This window comes from Patagioenas fasciata, chromosome 1 (assembly GCF_037038585.1).
Source record: "Patagioenas fasciata isolate bPatFas1 chromosome 1, bPatFas1.hap1, whole genome shotgun sequence".
NCBI lineage: Eukaryota > Metazoa > Chordata > Aves > Columbiformes > Columbidae > Patagioenas > Patagioenas fasciata.
The window spans coordinates 202,206,851-202,226,621 of NC_092520.1; the positions used below are offsets into that span (position 1 = coordinate 202,206,851).

General features: G+C 40.7%; 2 protein-coding genes across 7 annotated transcripts in view; one reads left to right on the forward strand and one right to left on the reverse strand.

Moving 5' to 3' along the window:
* CCDC146 (coiled-coil domain containing 146) overlaps positions 1–1,659 on the forward strand; it is an 81,084-nt gene extending 79,425 nt beyond the window's left edge. For both annotated transcript variants that reach the window (XM_071803456.1, XM_071803455.1), the window contains exons 18-19: positions 62–310; positions 1,360–1,659. In XM_071803456.1, coding sequence (XP_071659557.1) covers positions 62–310; positions 1,360–1,563 — 453 coding nt within the window. In that variant the 3' untranslated portion in view covers positions 1,564–1,659. The remainder of the gene's footprint in view (positions 1–61; positions 311–1,359) is intronic.
* Positions 1,660–1,776: 117 nt separating this feature from the next.
* Positions 1,777–19,771, reverse strand: part of GSAP (gamma-secretase activating protein) — a 47,486-nt gene continuing 29,491 nt past the window's right edge. For all 5 annotated transcript variants that reach the window (XM_071803457.1, XM_065853889.2, XM_065853881.2 and 2 more), the window contains 12 exons: positions 18,099–18,224; positions 17,642–17,697; positions 17,198–17,229; positions 15,491–15,552; positions 13,830–13,925; positions 9,305–9,375; positions 8,648–8,742; positions 7,384–7,503; positions 6,362–6,423; positions 4,828–4,932; positions 4,600–4,693; positions 1,777–3,334 (listed from right to left, as the gene is read on the reverse strand). In XM_071803457.1, the coding sequence (XP_071659558.1) occupies positions 3,234–3,334; positions 4,600–4,693; positions 4,828–4,932; positions 6,362–6,423; positions 7,384–7,503; positions 8,648–8,742; positions 9,305–9,375; positions 13,830–13,925; positions 15,491–15,552; positions 17,198–17,229; positions 17,642–17,697; positions 18,099–18,224 (1,020 nt within the window). In that variant the 3' untranslated portion in view covers positions 1,777–3,233. The remainder of the gene's footprint in view (positions 3,335–4,599; positions 4,694–4,827; positions 4,933–6,361; positions 6,424–7,383; positions 7,504–8,647; positions 8,743–9,304; positions 9,376–13,829; positions 13,926–15,490; positions 15,553–17,197; positions 17,230–17,641; positions 17,698–18,098; positions 18,225–19,771) is intronic.

The following is a 19,771-nucleotide window of genomic DNA, read 5'->3' on the forward strand; positions in this document are numbered from 1 at the left end:
TGTGATGTCCAGAGTGTCTAAAGAGAAGCCTCAACTACAATGTGGTTGTTACTTATTCCAGATGAATGAACTGCAAAGGAAGTTAAAGGAGAAAACCAAGCAGATGATGGCTCTTGTTGCAGAGCTCTCCATGAAGCAAGCACTTGCCATCAAACTCCAGCAGGAAATGAGAGACAAAGAACAATTTTTGATGACTGTTTCATCAAGGATAGATCAAGGCCTTCCCCCTCCCAAAGAAACAGAAATTGAATGGTTGAAGGTTTTACGCAATGAGAAGATGCAAAAAGATGCAGCTGAAGCCAGAGCTAAAGTGAGTTTTCACCATATGTTGCCATTAGATCTTCAGTCCCATCTTTTCTCTGGTTGAATTTGTCTTTCTGCAAACACAAGAACACATTACACTAAAAGGAATACTTCCCTCCAAATATTAAAGGAATTTGTGTGAGCACATTTTGGGATAACAGGTGGTATAGCCATCAGTGAAGTCTTGCTTTCCATTTGACTCCAGGTAAAGCCACAAAAAGTGGAGTGTGGAAGATGCTGAACTTTTCCTGACCCCACATAGCAGATGCAGTAAACATCAAATCAGAAGTAGCACGACATCAGATTATTGGGCATGACAGAGGGTGGGCAGCACAGCAAATGATGCTTCAAATTCTACACTGTTGCATACTACAGCTCCTTAGCTGAGAGCATCAGTGGTCCCTGAGCAGAGAGCACCCAGAGAAGGAAAGCTAAATAACAGGATGTGTGTCCTGTGGGTGGGAAGTTCGCTTTGCTGTGCGAGTGCTTTAGTTGGTCACACCAAGGGAATCTGAAACATGCACAAAGCTGGGAGAGGAATACATTGTGCACACAATTAAATTTGAAGTCAGACAGAACTGCTGCAGCAAAACTGGTTTAGAACAAGAAACTTCTGTTATTAGCACTTCTCATGCTGTGGTTCAGTTTCCTTTCAGTGCTGTGGAGACAAGCTCACAGCAGCACCTGTGTTCAGGAACTGCTGCTGTCAGCATAAATATAGCCACGTTTTGAAGCATCAGAACTATTCTCTTGTTCCCAAGATGTTCTGTGCACACTTATAACTTTTCTGTAAATTAATCTAATCTGTTCTCTTCACAAATAAGAGCATTACAGGCTCAAACTGTATAAGATTTATAAGGACAAACTTACACCCACGTGGTCAATAACTCAGGCTTTCCTTTCAGTGAACACTTAACACCCCGCTGGGTTTCCTGGTTCACTAAGGACTAGACTGATGGTGTGTCCTCTGTCAGACATTCTGTACATCGGCTCAGGAGGGTACCAGAGTTCTGAAGCATATAATCACTAAGTGATCACAAGGTGTTTCTTTCACAGCGTGCTGCCGAAGAGGAACAAGCAGCGGGGCCTGGCTGTGTCCACACGACAGCTGAACAACGCCCGACCGCCTACATCCCGGACGACGAATACAGCCTCCCGCTGCCGCGGCCCTACGGCGCTCGGGCTCCCTTCAAACCCAGCGAACCCGGGGCAAACATGAGACATTTCAGAAAACCTGTTGAAAAGCCAATTGAAATCTGAACAGACAGCACCTGAATCAGGAGAGGCCACTACCAGCTGCTGAATCCCAGGAGGAATGTCTGTTAGCATTCAGCCAAATTCCATCTTGAAACCAAAGTATTATAGTTGTTAACCCCAGAAGCACAGCACAATAGTCAGTGACAAGTTCCCTGCTGGTATCCCAAATGCAGTGCAGTATTTTAAAGTGTTAAGAAGAGTGATCATCATACTACCTTTATTTTTTTGCAGGTGAGGTTTTATTGCATCTGATTATAATACATTTCATTATAAAGAAAAGGCTAGAAAATCTTCTTTGTTATTAATATAATACAAAGTCCCCATCACTTACAGAAATGTACCAACACAGCTTCCTGCCAGACAAATTTTAATTGTTTTCAGAAAAATATCCCTTCCCTCTGTGCACTTACTGAGAAAGCCAAAACTCCACTCCACTGATGGCAATGACAAGGGAATGACCAGGAACTTGCCAAGTCACTCCTGAGAACTGGATCTTTTTATTTCACTGGTAAGGAAGAGGAAGCATCTGTGGAAACTACTCAGGGAACATAGTTGAGGTTGATAGATTTTGGAGGTTTTCAAACTGTCAATGTGTTTCACTAGTTTAATAGTCAAACTTAGACAGAGGTGTTTATAAGTCCCGTTTAAAGACGGCAAAAATCCTGCATGTCTGAACTTAAAATCATGTTTGCATAGCAAACTGCTATTGCTATTTTAAATTAATGTCATAGTTCACAACAAAAAAACCCCACACCCTAACCCTTGTTCAGTTCAGTACAACTAAAAGTTGAGAAAAGAAGGAAAAACAACCTCCATAAAATCTGAGCTTCAAAGAGAAATTAACTGTAACAGTAAAAGTTATAAGGCAAGAATTAAGTGAAACTCTGTCCAAGCCACTGTTAGGATAAGAAAAGATATTTGGAAATTTATCTTGTATTGCTTACAATATATTATACATATCTTATGTCATATGCACTTCAAAAAGATTATATTTTGTGCTAATTACAAAACTGAATATATTAGAATCCAACTCAAGGCAGAAGTACCATAAGATAAGATGTGACCACCACAGGAATGCATACATCATTACTGATTAACTATATACAAAAACTGATCCACCATTTGTTATTCTTCCCTGCCTTTCATAACACCACCAAGAAATCCTTTGATTCACCTAAATAAGTAAACAGTTACCAGTTTCTTGTTCCTGTACAATACAACTGGATCACCATTTTCAGGAATGCCCATCTTGTTAAAATAATTGACACTAATACCTATTTTCACAGCATGTTTTGATACCTACTGTAGTTCTACATGTCCAACCACTTCAAAATGAAACCACAGATCTATTTCAAATCTGGGTTTCTGTCAGATGCATTTCTCTAGGTTTTATCTAGAAGTCAGTAATTTCAGCCTTAATATGTTGGGCCAAGCACTATTTTGAGTAGCCTATGTCAGTAATGGAGGCTACACAAAACTGCAGATTATTTGGGAAACAACATAACACTTAAGTTAAAAAAATGAAAAACAAAAAACCACACCAAACAACAACAAAACCACAACAAGAACAACAACACAACAACAAAAAAGCCAACACATTAGTTGCACACTTCTGTGTGAATACTTTTATACAAGCACCACAGCTAGACAGCCTTCTTCAGCAGCCTGTTATTTCAGGAATATTTGAGGCCCAGAAGCATCACAGTGTGTCTGAGTGCTGTTTCCTCTACAAATCTTACATTAACATGGTCTTGTTTTTCATATGGGTGCACACCTAGAAAAACATCATGAGAAAGAATTTACAAAATCGTGTTTGTGTTCACTGAGTCCTGCAGTCTATTAAACATCTTCACCTCCAAGGCCAAAAGATAAGGTAAGAGATGGCAGCATGTTTTCATTCACCTGCAGCTTTAGTGGAGTCACCTGGGTGCTCACCCACCACCAGAAACTTTCCTGCTAGTGAGACATCAGTCAGTGATGTCCCCTGCTGATGGAAGCACGTCCAGCTCTGAGGCCACTAGGCACTTCCACACTAATTTCACACTGGAGATCCAAAACAAGAGCTCAGCACAGTGGCAATGTTAGCACTAGTACATAAAATGGATCAGGGCACACTCACACACACTTCTGCATAGTTTAACTTTTTTCCTTCCCAAATGGGATCATGTCCACACATGGATAATTTTGTTTTAGCCTTCAGGGCCTTATCCTGATTTTATCTTGCTTAGTAGTATAGGCATAGCCAGTAACACTAAGCAGTGCAACGCTTCCCTTAATGCACCTTTTTAAGTAAAGTTCAAAAATCTTCAGATACTTAGATTTGCTCTATGAAGCAAGTGCCCCAGCCAATCTGAACTGTATTTTACAAAAATGAACAGATTTGAGGTGAAAAAACACCTGTTACTTCAGAGCAACTCCCAAACCAGTGACACAGGTACTCTTTTCTGAGGTGGAAGATCTGATTTTGGTTGCCTCTTAGCCACCATACTGTATAAATAAGGAATAAGCCCTACTCCCCACAATTACTCAGGAAGCAACACGACACTTAAGTGACATGGAATAACAGCTACCACCATGCTGTACAGCAGGGGTGTCAAACTGATATTTCACCAGGGGCCACACCAGCCTTGCAGTCACCTTCAAAGAGCCTCCTGTAATTTTGGAACTGTATAAATGTAGGAGCAATTACATTGATACAGTCCTAAAATTACATTCAGCCCTTTGAAGGCAACCATGAGGCTGTTGTGGCCCTGGTGACAATGAGTGTGACACCCCTGCTGTACATGAACCACATTTCACTACATGTGTTCTGAAAAGTGTAAGTTCGCTAATTGGATTCACATCGGATTCAGGATTTGGATGAAAGAACAGGGAGTGAAGAAGCCCCTGGCAACTCCCATCAGCAGAAAGATGACCAAGCTGACATGTTCAGACATAGCTGGAGTTTTGGAACTCAGTTATGTCAATATAGTCAGGATACAACTCTGTGTAAGAGAAGGTAACAACTACTGGTCTTCCAAAGTACAGAATTAACATTACCTTGATTCTCTATCTCTGCCAGCACACTGGTCAGGTAGTTAAGTGGTAAAAACTCTACAGGGACCGAGAGTCTCTCAGGGATAGGCCTGCTGCACTGTAAGGTAGAATATTTCAAGTTAGTACACAAAGTCACACAGTACCATGTTTCAGTGTTAAGGTTTCCACAAAGGTCAGGAATCTCAACGCTGTCAAAGCAAAAGATTTTTAAAATTGCCTATGAGCTCTTACCTGCCCACTCCCCAGCTTCTCAAGCAAAAGTTTCACGTATTTCCGTGCAATGAAATTAGCATTTACTGGATGATTCCAAAACTGGTGGACCTTTTGACCAAGAGCCTAGTAAGCAAACAAACAAACAACAAAACCAAAAACCTCAGACAAACAGATTCAAACCCTAATGTCCCCAATCTTCCGGTCCTAGCCAATAAGCAAACAAATATAAACACACTGTGAAATCAGCTCCACCTTCCACTCCTTTCCCTATCTAGATTTTTTTTTACCCCCTCACTTTCAGTTGCTTAGCAATAAAGGCTGCTGAAAGAGCTCATTTAGGAAATGCTGGACAGTTTCAGTGGTGCTTAAATACTTGCTTCTGATGCAAATGAAGTCATCTAGTGAATGTAACCTGCTCAAAATAGTTCAAGTCACCCCAAAGGGTCCTTTTGGCAAACAAACTGTTCTCTGCATTTTTTTCCCAAAGCTGTAAATAGATACAATAAGGCACTGAGTCCACTGTAACTAGCAGTACATGTTCCCCAAAACCCTCGCAGCCCAACCCCTCTGTCAAAGCGGGTTGGAATGGTGTTCCCCACCCACCAGGCCTGGGGCCAACAGCTCTGAGCAGCCCCACACTGACCCCTGCTCACCAATCCCTGCCCAAAACAAGATACAGAGGACAAAGCACCTCCTGTGGTGTTCTCCTTCCCTACTCCCTCTCAAAACTGCTGCCAAATAAAGAGGCCCTTGTTCGAGGAAAACCAGAGCAGCACTTCTGGCCATCTGAACTATACGTAGCAGTCCATGACAAATAGTAAACAATAAGCAATTTATGTTGAGAAAACCCTGTTGTACAACAAGGCATTCCCTGAGGGGGATCCCTGGTTCCCCTCTGCTCACTGAGATGTTGCACTTCCTCTGCAGAGCTGTGATGTTCTTAGAACAAAACGGAAAAAGGAGAAGTCAGTCTTCCATTCTGCTGGTACTTTAAATGGAGCAACAGTTATTAATTCCAGCATGTGGCTAAATGAGTCACCTTTCCAAGAGGTGAGGGTGGGAGATTTCAGAGGGGGAGATCTCCCAATACAATCCCCACCACAGAGTTGTGGTATGATCAGATTTTACAGCTTTCTCTGTACCAGCTTATGAACATATCTGATAAAATGAATAAAACCAAGTGCAGAGGTCACAAATAAGAAAGGCATTCATGGATGATAAAAAAAAATACACGCACACAAATTATCTTTACACCCCATTAAAACCCTGATTGCTTTATGCAGATGGTTACTCAGCAGAACAGTGCCAGCCTTGTCAATGTGATTCCTGCAGGGTACTAGAGACAACGTGAGACACTCTGGACAAATTGTTCATGTAAGAGTTACCAGGGTACCCTACAGGGCATGAGCAGCAGACAAACTGCTGAGGTTCAGGTTATATCTGTGCCCTGTGTGAAACACAATCAAGTCTCCCATTGGCTTGATCCTACGGAATGGGAGAATTTCCTATTAATTCCAAAATCCAACAAATGACATCCAAAGCTATTAGTTACCTCTGGAAGCCTCATGACAATACTGAACTTCAGCTTTTCATTCTTCTCGGTGTCATCCAGATCTACAAGAGAAAGGAGGAAAAAAACCCTCAAAAACAAAAAACCACACACCATCATTAGTGGTAACCACATAATCAAATCTTTCAACTATCACTTAAGACATTCTTAATAAATATTATCTCTACAAACAAATTAAAATCTTAATTTTAAATAAGGCCCATTAGGGGTGTTATTTATGTTTATACTGTTTACATAACATTACAAGAGAACATGGTTGCAGCTCTTGGAGACAGTATCAGGTGCAGCTGTGTCCCAGGAAACTTAGCTACAGTTCTCTCTTCCTCCTTTCTGACCTTGAAAAGCAAATTAACACAGGTGTGACACTACCTGGGCCCACAACTGTCAGTTTGTCTCACTCCCTATTTCACTCCAAAGCCTTAGGTCCCTCTTGATTTGGGTTCACACACCTTTAGGTAACCTTACATTTTATCTAGAAGATATTTACATCCTCTGTGTTTACTAAAAATATTAGGATTCAGGTTCAGGTAAGCTTTTGTTTACTTATTTTGAATTTTTACTTCCTAACACTGAGCTTCTACCCTTTACCAGTGCCAGCACTAGGATTATCCTGTTCCAAACATAATTAAAGCAACAGCTTAGGACTGGATAGCAGAGTAACTTCCATACACAGGTGTGCACTTTAACAGAGTCACAGAAATTCCACAACAAATTATATGATCTTCAGTATTCAGTTTTCTACAAAGTCCCAAGTGGAAAAATTATAAATTCCAGTTCTCCCCAAACAGACATTTCTATGTCTACTACAGTGATGCTCACTCTTATAGCCTGAGCCCTAATTTTCTCCTTTCAGCTGTACAGCACCATCAGCTACAGCCCTCACTGAAAAAGCACTCTGGATGAAGAACTGAGTCTCCTGGGCAGTAAATCCTGTATTGGAGTTTGAACAGCTAAAAGGACATCATTCCCAGTTAGCTGGCTGGTAAACAGGAAACTCACTGTACCTTTCAGCAATTTCCTGACACATGTTTCTGTCAAATGCAAGACTCCATTATCAATGTAGTGCAGGAGGGTGTGCAGAGGGAGACAGCGAACACCAAGACCCAAGTGCAGAGTGTGAAAACCTGTGAAATAAAGACAAACTTGTTTGGTACAACCATATGTATTTTTTTCTAAGTCTGTATTAGAGACTGGCATCACTCTAGCTAAAGGCAACACTCTCCTTAACTTCTGTCTGTTCCTAGCTGGTAAAGAAATGAGTTTAATCAAACGCCATGTAGTCTTATTTAGGCATTCTTTAAGTCCTTTCAAGCACAATCATGCAAGAAAGAGGAAAGCCAAGGGGACTCAAAACAGTCACTGCAGTCATGCAGAGTCAATAAATATCTCCAAGCTGTTGCCTTATATCTGAATTGTGCTATTAATTTTTCTTTTATCTCCTTTCCTCCCAATTAATCAAAAACTGAGGCCTCACCACTCTCAGTACGTGGCTGCCACCCACACATTCCCACAGGCAGCACTAAGACTTGAGTTTGACTTAACATGAGCCAGATGCTCTTGCACCACATGAAACTGTTACAGTGCAGCATTTACACCCACACAGTGTAAGTTTGAGGGACAACCTCACACCCTAAACAGTTTCAAAGGCTAAAGACAGATCAAGAAATACAAACTAAAAAGATTCAAACAGAATCAGATAGCATTAAGAAGTTGATAAGTCTTTGCATAACAAACATAAGCAAATGCTTTGAAAAGATTAAGCAACAATGATGAGCTCTAGGAAAGGAAAGTCTGCTGGCAAGATCAGCTCTTCTGCCTAGGCTGGAGGAAAGCCTTTCAGGATAAAACTGTAAACTATTGGCAGGGCAACAGCATGAGGAAAAAAAACTCAAAAAACACACACCACATTTTTTTTCTCAAGGCTAGGATTTTCCTTTGTAGCCCACGACACTAAGGTCCAGTTGTCTAAGAAAAAGATATATATGAAAGAAGCATAAATCGTAGTTTTGAGCTAAGGCTGCACCCAAACATTCCACTAGAAGCTGCAGACACAGATCAAGACCTCTGACTTCTTGTCTTTATTTGTAGAAGCTATTCAGTTTTGTTTCATTTCACTTACAGGTGTCTTCCCCTATGTAATTGTCTTGAACAGACATCAATCCTGCCAAAGCTAACTTGACACACATGCTGCAACTAGTGCTCTTCTGGGAGGAATTCATAGCCCTGCTCTCCTCACTTGTGACTAAACCAGCAGAGGACAGGACTTACCGGGAGGCAAAGGCAGGCACAAGCCACTTGCAGCTTCCAGAATGCGACCCATGAAGTGGAACACTGCGAACTCTGCTGCACTTCCTCGCTCATCACTGCATTTGAAGTAGCAACATATTAGGAACTCAAGATGTCCAGACCCCCAGAGATATGGTAAATTTGTTGTCCTACATGTGCTCTAAATGAATGCATTTTGGGTGCATTGTCATGGGATGCCACCTTGTTCACTTGGGCATTTGTCACCTAACAGCATCTGCTGCTCAGTGTTGACACAAAGTCAACACGTTGTCCCCTTTCTCCTTCCCCCACTGCTACACATTTACAAGTGTCTCCACAGTATCTGGTACCAACAGCAATAGATGAGATACATTGAGTGCTGGTACAAGTGACCTGGCTTCAAGCGTTCAACACCCCCCGCCCAGCTTAACACCACTGCGAACTCAGGAGCTTTGAACTCCGGCTGTAAAACTGCCAACATGATTAATATCTATGTTGGCTTAGAGAAGGCCAGTAGGATCATCAAAAAGATTGTGACAGTCATGTTGACATTCCCAGTAGGGTAAGCACTGTCAGCTCAAGCAAGTAGTACTGCTGAAGACCAAAATTATTATGTCCATAATTTAGAAGGCAGGCTGAAAACTTAAATGACTTGCTTACAAGCAGAAGATGCAGGAATGAAGCTGGTGTCTCCTCCAAACTTCTTTCATTATTCGATGCACCAGATTCAGCTAAAACAAAAAAGAAAGGACTGAATGTTTCCAGAAGCCTGTGTACAGCAGGTCTTTGGCCTTCATACATTTCATGCACCAGCTTATGTTAAAGAAAAAAAAAAAAAAAAGAAACTTATCATGAAACTCCTACTGAGACTTCAGAAAATCTCTTTTTCCTAGGGGCTTAAAATGTAAAACTGATTGAAATTTGAGTTGTAACTGAGTTGCCCTACGCCAGAAGTTTAAAGTAAGCGTTTCCAGCGCAGCAAAACATTACGCAAGACATGCCGCATCTTAACACATGGTGCTTCTTGGGAATCAACTGATCTCATGCTCCTGCATCAAATTCTCAAAGATCTGTTTGCCATGAAAGCAAAAACTGCATGTCCAAGTGGCTGAGCATTTGACAAGGAAAGATCCCCAGGGCCCAGACAAAACTGGATGATGCAGACAGTGGAATACTCCATTTGTTGAAAGTCTAGTCCTGGTAAGGAGGAAAGACAAAACAAGCAAATGCTTCTCCTCCTCTAATGAGTATTCTTTTTGTCCACAGTGAAGTACAACAATCCCTTGGCCCACACTGTCACATCTTAGCGCTCCCAGGCTGACATCCAGTGCAGACTGTCAGCACACAAAAGCCACAAGCCCAGCTCTCACTTGGGCCTTCTAAGCTTCTGCAGCTGAAAAAGAGAAGCCACACATGAAAGAGCTTAAATAACATCCTCTAGCCAGCCTCTCCTGGCTGTCATGTGTAACCACTTCCATATCTCAGCAACAAAACTGAGACTCTTGCTCTGAGCCTTTTATCTCTGGGCCTCAAAGAGCACTAATCAGTCCCAGGAAACTCTCAGGAAGCAAGTCTAAGCCCCATTTTGCAGAGAGGTGTCACATGTAGTTACAAACCCATCACCCCCGAGACAGCCAGAATCTAGGAATCCTTTTATCCACTTTCTTTTCTCCTCATAGGCTCTGGCCCTTCCAACTTTTAACTTGTCACAGGCTCTGAGCAAGAGAGAAACAGGACACACTGGAGAAGTTCATATGCAAAGGCCAGAACAGGACTTCAGAAATGCTCCCAAGTGCTTTCTTCTGCACCTTGTCCAGAAAGCTCTATGAGGTAGCACCTTTTCCTTTCACCACTCCAGCCAGCCTTGCACAGCCACCTGATGCAGAATAATCACATAATACCTTCCATCTTCATACTTTCTGGATGCAGTGGAAAGCTCCAGTTTAATCTCTCTGGAGTGTAGCATGATTTTCCACTCATTGCCCAGAAAATTAGTGGTTTCCAGTTTTCAGAGAAGGGTCACAAGAACCACAACTGCCGCTGGAATGACTTTCATCTCTGGCCACCACACAGGGTATAGCTAAGGCCTCTGCATTGGGAGCTACAGCTGGATCTGAAGGTCAGTGTTCACAGATTCACAGAATGTTAGAGATTGGAAGGGACCACAAGAGATCATTCAGTCCTATCCCCCTGCTGGAGCTGGAACACTTAGATGAGGCTACACAGGAAGGTGTCCAGGTGGGATTTGAATGTCTCCAGAGTGAGGTGAAGGGAAGCTTCTTCCAGACTCCAGAATTACCTCTTACTATTTGTACAACAAAAACTGTTTTCACAGGTACAATACTCCAGAACCAATATTCTTTGCTTAGCAATACAGCAAACTGTACAGCTTCCGCAGAGTATGGAAAGATAAGCCATAGTCAATCTAGCTATCACGACATACTTAAATACTTGTGACATTCCACCCTCACCAACAGCACTACTTGCTTTGGAGATCAGCCACAAGGAACACTATAGAAAATACAGAAAGAGAAGCTATATCCCAAACTTTTTTCAGCACATGACACATATGACAACGTGCATGGGAGAAAGGAAATATCTGTATTCTAGAGGGAGTACAAGCAGCTCCTTCGGCAAGGCTAGCAGCAGGTCTCTGGGGGAACCAAATTAAGAGCTAAGCGCACACCTTCCAGGGAAAGCCATTTTTCATTTAGTAACAAAGACATAACCCATGAGGCTTTTCTGGGCAAGTATCAGAAACCATTTCCCTCGGACTGCTCTAAACTAGTAAGACAACACATGATCCATGGCAAAACAGTGCATGCAGTAGGGCCCAGGCTGACACTTGCAAAGCAGCTTGCTGTCTCCAGCCATCTACATTTCCAAGCAAAGGTCCTGAGCAGGCTAAAGTTCCACTAAGGTCATTTGGAACCACAAGTGCTCAGCTTCTATGGCTGTTCCTACAGGAAAGACATGGAAGCAGGCAAAGAAAAGATTCAGGAGCAGAGGAGAAAAGGGAGTAAGACAAGATTCCCTCCTGTGCAAGGGGTATTACACAGTCCTTCTGAGGAAACTTTAATCCAAATGGTGTCTGTCTTCTGTTCCTCTGCAGCTGAGGCCACCTCAGATGACAGCTCACCACAGGCAGCAGCCAGAAAGGTGCAGCCACGGCAGCAACTGTCAGAGAACCTTTAACAGTCTATTCTGGTCTGCCTCTTGTGTCATGGGCTGGTTGTTCCCTCTGCCTCCTCTTCCACGTGCTGTCAGGACAGCAAAGGTCACACTGTTTCTGTAAGTTATGTCCCCCCTTCCCTGCCCTGCTGAAATGAAAAGAATGAGAGAAACAGAGTAAAGCCGAGATACAGGGGAGAGAGAGAACGTGGACACGCAAACCACTACTGCAGGCAAAGTGGAATATGAACTGGTAACCAGGCAAACTCAGGCTCTGCGGTTCTCCTTAGCAAACACGGGAATTCCCACTGAGACATTTCATTCACACTTCCCCACATTACTTCTCTGTACACAAACACACACAGTTCTGACAGCAACCAGCCACTGTTATTTTATGAGAAACTGTTAATGCCCCCATGACTCGGCTACTTCGACTTCAGCTGCAATTGATTTATACAGTGGCTACACACAATGGCACCCTATTCTCAGCCACTCCTTTGCTCCTGAATGTAATAAAACAGAATTTAATGAAAGCAAACAGACAAGCAAATCATTTCAAGTCTCTTGCTGTTTCATTAGTTTCAGTAGCTCAACTACAGAAAGTACTAAGAATCATAACAATTCATTCCCCTGAAGAACTTCCAAACAGTTAGGATATAAAAAGGCTTAAGATGTAAGGACTTCTGATCAGGATAAGCAGAAACCCAAGTCCAACAATTAAATAGTTTCTAAAGATTTCCAAAGAGCAGCCAAGATCTATCAGCCAGAGGGCAGAATCAACTTTTATAGCTATCTTATCCTTGTTTACAGTAGTTGTGCTAACTAACTTGTCTAGTGGAGAAGTCTGTCAGTTAAGCTGAGAGAATTCTTGCTTTCGGTTATGTTAAAAAAAAGTCCTAAGTTTTTGCTGATCGGGAAGGCTGAGATTTGTTTTGTTCATAAGATTTAGTCTACAATAATTTAGTCTTGCAGATCAAGGCTGCATAGGTGTTTTCATATTTTTGATCTTAGTTCATATTAAGAATGATAACTGGAAAACAAAAAATGAAAGGAGAACAAACATTCCACTTCTGCTTTTTTCAACACTGTTTTCAGGTACGAAGCTCTGGCTCATGCTGTCCTGTTCCTAGTTTAATCAGCAACTAGATTTTTTTCTTTCCTATAAAGATACAGAAAAGACTGACAATTACTGGTGAAACAACTGGTCAAGCTATAAAGCAATCATGTGCTCCAAAAAGATGCAGCCTCAAGAAAGTTCGCTGAGACTTCCAACCCTGGAAAACAGCACTGAAGGGAGTTGCTGCTGAAGAAGATGACAGTGCTAGTGCAAAGAATATTATATACTAGTTGCCATGTGAGCTTTTGTGGACTCCACATTTTACATTTAAAGGACTTGATGTTGAGACAGACAAAACCAGATAATTTCTATGCATAGTTTTTACAGCTTATTTTTTAAAGTTTCTCTTTAAGAGGATGAAAAACAAAAATAAGAATTTGGAAAGCAAATTAGCAGTGTAGTTTACAGGGATTTCTTCAGGTAAAACTGTCTCACAAAAAGCCCATTGAGGTCAGCATGTAGGAGTAGTGATGATTTACTCTCACACCATATTGGAGTATAATTTTTTTTCTTAATTTGTATTTCCCCTGATGGCACTTTCATTATTCAAGACACACAGCAATGTTTTCTACAGGAAACAAAATGCATATAAAGACCATTCTTTCAGTTTCCAGGATGAGTTCACATTTTCACTTCTGGGAGTAGATCATATTTGTACAAGCTATAAAGGGAACTGTTTCTTCTGTATTCTGAGTGACAAATACAACTCTTTTCAATATTATTTAATAATTATTATTCCCTTCATCAGTATATACAATATTAAGCAGCAAAATATGATTAAACACAAAAAAAATCTGTCTCCTCCCAGCAAATATATGGTTATATACACACAGTACATACCCAAAACCTGATCCCCTCAACAAATACACACGATAGTGACCATGAAATCAAACTAACCAGGTTTGCAACATAATCCAGAACTATTTGGTCAATCTTCTGTTTTCCTACATACTGTAGATGTCTCATAAGGTGATCCTTCAGCTGAGCAACCATCTAGGGAAACAAAAAGCCAACAATTCAGTGTCCTTGTAGCATCTTCAAAAAGATGCCAAAGCTCCAGCAGTTGCAGGGCTGGATCAATAGGCATTAGCACAACCAAATGTTTCTTTGTCAAAACAGTTCAGAGTGAGAGCTCAAGCTACTACACAGTCTCGCCAAATTCAATAGCAGATCTGAATAGTCAAAAAACTCCTCAGTACAAATTCAGTAAAATGAGTGCTAAGTTGAACTCTCATTGATATTGAAGAGAAAAAGCTCACAGTTCTTGCATGTCTCTGGGTGAGCAAACAGGGTAAAAGAAGGATTTTAATATGAACATTGAATCCTGAGGATGTAAGTCTTCATTACACGCAAATAAACCTGAGGGATTTTAAAATAGAAAAATCTAGCACAAATAAGAGTTTGTGGTAGTAGCCAAGAAATGGAGAACCTGAGTGATTAACGGCAACTTCAGGTTAAAAATTAATTGTAAAGTCTAGAATCAGGTGTGTGTTATCCTACAGTCCATGCCACTCCCTACTCTCTGCTTCCTGAAATATTGTCTGACATCACACAGCTTCTAATTGCTTCTCAAGTCCATGCCGGTTCTTTGCTGAGAACTACTGTGAAGCATTATTTGTTTCAGAGCCCAGAGAAAAATAGAGACAAACAAAATCTCCTCTCTCAAGCAGTTTACAAGTAAATTAGTCTTAATGGGTCAGGACAGCAATCTAGGTTTTAGGAAAGCATAAACAATGGGCAGTAGTGACCTGCTCTTTGGATCTCAAACTACAGGGAAGGAAAGTAGAGAAGCTTCAGAGAATGAGGCACAGGACTTGGAAACACATGGGCAAGATTGCAAAGAATGAAACTTTGTTGTAAATTTGGACAGACAGGACAGTGTTGATGATATGTTCTTCACAAATGCAGTGCTGAAATCTTCCAGTGCATGCTAAAGAGTTTCAGTTGGTTTTCACTTTAAGAGAACAAGAGATGAGTGAAGATACGTATTTAGACGAAGAGCACAGGTAGGGGTGGGAGACAGGACTTACTACCCAGTAGCATAAGGATGGTAATCCTTTGGGAAGATCAGTGAAAACAGCACAAAAGAAGAAGGGATCTCAGAACAGCCACAGCAGTCCCAGAAATGAGGTAGAAGATAAAGGACATCGTAAGAAGGTGTTAAAACAAGGAGCAAGAAGATCTGTGATCTTGCAGTGGGTGGGGAATTCACCTATACATGTTGTAGAGATGTATAGTAGCCCAAAAAGAACTTACAGATTAAAATGAACTCCAAGGAGGATAGAATAACATTTTCTAGCCAAAGGAAAGTTGTATTAAGAAAAAGCATTTTGTCAAATCAACTTTCCATTGTTGTTTTTCCCCTATGCCTTATGACACCATGACCTGTTAAGATGATATCATGATATTATCACTATGAACTCAAAAACTTATTAAAAATCACGTTTGTACCGTAGCTACTCTGATTGAGCTTCCACTCAGCACTGGAACTTATAAGCTCACTCTTTACATTAGTTGAGGCTGTGCGTCCTCTAGTGCACACTGAAAAAAGCACATACCAGTCCCATCAGCAATTGCTGTTGATAATCTTCCTCTTGAAAGAGAGGTACCAGCCTTTCCTCTGAAATAAATTGAGCAAGAATCAGTCAAGGCCATGACACTATAGAAATACCATAAGACTTCAACCACCTTCAAAAGTACTTAAAAATACATACAAACAGAAGTTGTGGTTTGATCTACTCACCTACAGAACTAAAAGTGTGACTAATCAAGGACTGTTTAACAGAGAACTGAAGAATGGAAAATAACCCTGTATCTGCCATCTTCTCCTTCAAATGCTTAACATCGAGCTTAGAGGACCACAAGCGTGTCACACCACTTAACACTTTATCTGCATTACTCTTTAAGCAAGAGCACAGTGTGGTGATACAGTAGAGAAAAGAGGCACTAAAAAACTTCTGGTAACACCAGTGCAAATGCATATGCTATTTAGATCTTATCATTTACAAGCTAAAACAGTTGCATGGCTTTTCCAGGGAAATGGCTAGACAGAAAGTAAATACTCCACAGAATCGCCTCCCACTTTCCTGCTTCTCTCCCATGTCTGGCTGCTTCTGTTATTCAGATTTGCAGACCACTGTGTAAAAAAACACAACTTTCCTAACTAAATGGATGGAGTCTATCATACATGTACAAAAATTTAATACCCTGTATTTCCTAATCAGTGCTTTCTGTCTACTAACAGCAAAGGAACAAGAAACACAACCTCCTATTTAATCATGTAGTACAAAATCAAGTCAATATTTCACATACCCAAGTGCTAAATTTTTAAGAGTTCTTTGCAGCCATCTTTTCTAACCTTGAAATATATTTACTCCACACCGCTTACAGCAGCACAAATACCTGTGTTGCTTGATCCTAAAGGATCTGAATGAAAAAAAAAAAAAAAAATAGGAAAGGTACACTACATAGTTGCTTGTTACTGGCTGGCAGCTATCTAGAAATTTGACATTACCAATTAAACACCTCACTTCATCAATAAGCACCTTTAGAAAATAGGAACTGAGGCTAGCAAAGTGTGTACAAGGTCTCTCAAGGTCAGAGCCCATAGCAATAACCAGCAGCAGTGCAGGTGAATGGTATTAGGGACTGGAAATGAATGCACTGAAAATTCTTTGTAAAAAAGGTAGAGAGCAGCACTTAGATCAGCATCATTTCACAGCACACAGTGACAGGGCACATAGAAGGCACTGATGTGTGAACAGCAGGAAGATAATTTACTGTTAAATTCAGTTTTATATATCTGTGATAGAGGAACTGAGCATCACAAAATCTGACGTGCCCATGGCCTAAGGAAATTTATTCTGTCTGCTTTCTCTACACCATGATTCATCACCAGCTATAATCTCCTACTGTATACAAGCTCTAGAGTTACAGAGGCAGCTTTAAGTGGACAAGACTCAACAGTAACATGGTCTCATTGAGACTGTGCTCCAGGAGAAAAAACCTGGAGAAGAAATCCTTAGAGAGACAAAAGTTTACTGCTTGTATCGTTAGATTCAATATGAAGTAGGAACTTGATTCTACGGGTTTCCTAGTCAGCATATGATCCCACCACTATCCTCTAATTTAATAACTGCTCATCTCAATGCTGCAAACTCCTCAGTGCTGAAAACACATAGCAATTTTTTAGCCACCAACAGCTAGATAGAAATATTCTAATAAACCTTAGAGTTAAGGCCTACATCAAGATGAGTTTTACTTACCAGAGTCCCAAGTGTCCAGATGAGCAAGCACCCTGGGGTTTAAAACAACAATTAGCTTGTTTCATATGCATTACTCTAAAGGATTTCATAAGGACATTAAAAGCCTAAGTGACCCTTTCATCTTTCAAAGACAGATAAAGAAATCCAAGAACTGTAATATATTTATTCAGTGTAGTCAGATGTAAACAGCATTAAAAAAATCTACCTGTCTAGGTTAAGAATAACTCTTCATGTCCACCATAAATTCCTTAGCTCTAGAGGCCTCAATATTTCAGATCATGCTGTAGTGATTACAAGGATTCCAATAATTGATGTTCAGTTGGATACTCTTCTTTGAAGTAAGATACTTAATTAAATACCTAATCAACTATTTAAATAGCATGTTAAATCCTTCAACATATTTCAACACAATAAGAAAGTGTAAAAATAGAAAACAGTACCTACTTTTTGGCATTTTCAAAGATATGCCTCAAATATGCTGTGGTTCTTCTTTCCTCTCTCTGGTTTGTAAACAAACAGAAATCCCCAAATGAACAAAGTAGAAAGCCAACTAAAATACACCCTGATAAAACGTAGATGAGAAATGAAGCTGGTTTTCCCTTCCAATGGAAATAATACACAGAGGGGCTTCAACCCACTTTCCAGCTACTCACATTGAACCCACATGACAATACAGGTACATGCAAGCTCTGATTTTATTTAGTTTATCACACCATATTAACAGAATAAGACTTAACGGCAATCACCTTATAAGTAAAATGACTCTAAGCTATTGCACTTCCCATAATCAGATTCCCATTTCTTTATCCTCAAAATATAAAAGCCAACTCTTCCATGTTTGGCATTAAAACATCCACTTCAGAGGCAGCTCTGGAGATCGTTTCAGCACATGCATACTTACTTCTTCTGAAAGGTTAAGCCATTCCTTCCTGAGCACGTTATTGTGGTAATGCAAATGTGGCTCTGCATACTTCACACACTCCAAGTTTGAGTTGAGTTTCTCCCAGAAGCCTTTAGAGTGTTGGAACTGCAAAGTATTACAGGGAAACAGTGAACACAGGCTGCTCTCTTAAAAAAGAAAACCTAATCACCTTCCCACTAAGTGATTGGAAAGAACTGATTAATGTTGCTTCATCACAATCTAAGTGAAAAAAGTTAAACAAAAGCAGTTACACTATTTTTTTTCCAGCACTTTGATTTCCTTGATTTGACAGCAGGGATAGCACTTAAACTTGTGGTCAAGATTTGGTGCCTATAATGCGGATATTTTGCCACCTTACGATCCTTTCAAGTCACTGGGAAGAAGTGAATACTTCTAGGTTGTAATTCATCTGACCTATTTCAGATGGTTGGGGTGGGATGGGAAGAACTGCACCACAGACTACACTGGCCATATTGTCTAGACTTCTGCTGACTGTGAAAGGAGCCTTAGCCAGCTGACTTAGATGTAAATGTTTACATTTGGTCAAATAAATCCCATTCTGGGTTTCTAGTAGTTCCAAATAAAGGACCACCACCATGACCCCAGCAGCTGCAGTCTGCCACTATTTTCAAGCTGCATCAATACTTACATTAAAAACATCCATTTGCCAAGCTCAAATAACAGTGCTTCATCTCAGAAAAGAAAAAATCCAAACATTTCCATAGCAATTCTAAAGCCTTTGACTCTCATGCTGAAATTAAACTCAGCTGTGAACAGACAGGAGGCAAAAAACCCAAACAAACACACACTGGTTTCCTGAGCTAGTTCTTGGACTGGGTATAAAGATTTGAAGCTGCTGTTTATAAAGGGGGAGTGATGTGATCATTGCTGAAGAAGAGATGAGATTAAGGCAATTCTTTTTGGCAGTTGAAAAAAGAAGCAATGGTACTAGCTATTCTTGCCCCCCTTTATATACACGCACCTTCCCATACAGACATTATAATAGCAACATTAGAAGGAAGAGAGTTTTGAGTTCACAATATTCCTTCATCTTGCATTGACACTCTGGATTCTGCTCTCTTTCCCCTGCTTTTCTACAATGACAATAACTTTAGAAGAAAACATCAGAAGCCTTTAAAACCACTTCCTACTATAAACTACAATTTGCCAAGGAAAATAAATTGCAGAGACTCAATCCTGCCAGCCACTTCACTTTATTGCTGTAGCTGCAGCAGAGAAAAATAAATCTTTTTGCCTCATGCTAGTTATATTTAGCAGCTGGAAACTAGGAGTGCATATGGCACCATATGTTCACCCTGCTGGAGCTAACTAACAAGATCTACAACCTACTACTGCAGTAGGTTGCCAATATGAAATGAGAGAAATACCAAAAATCCAGTGTAAGGCTATCATCTAGTGACCAATTTATGCAACTGCGACAGCACCACCACCGCAAGACTCCATTCAGGCCACACTGGATTTTGTTTGATGTGTGGCAGGGAAGAAGCAAAACAGCAAGATTCTCAGCTACACTGAGTCTGTAACAGGAAGGGGCAGAGCTCAGAATTAAAAGCAGATAGTACTGAAAACCGGCATTGTATTAGACCTCATTAAAAAGTCAAAAGTTTAAAATAAGGGATTATTTTCGTTAA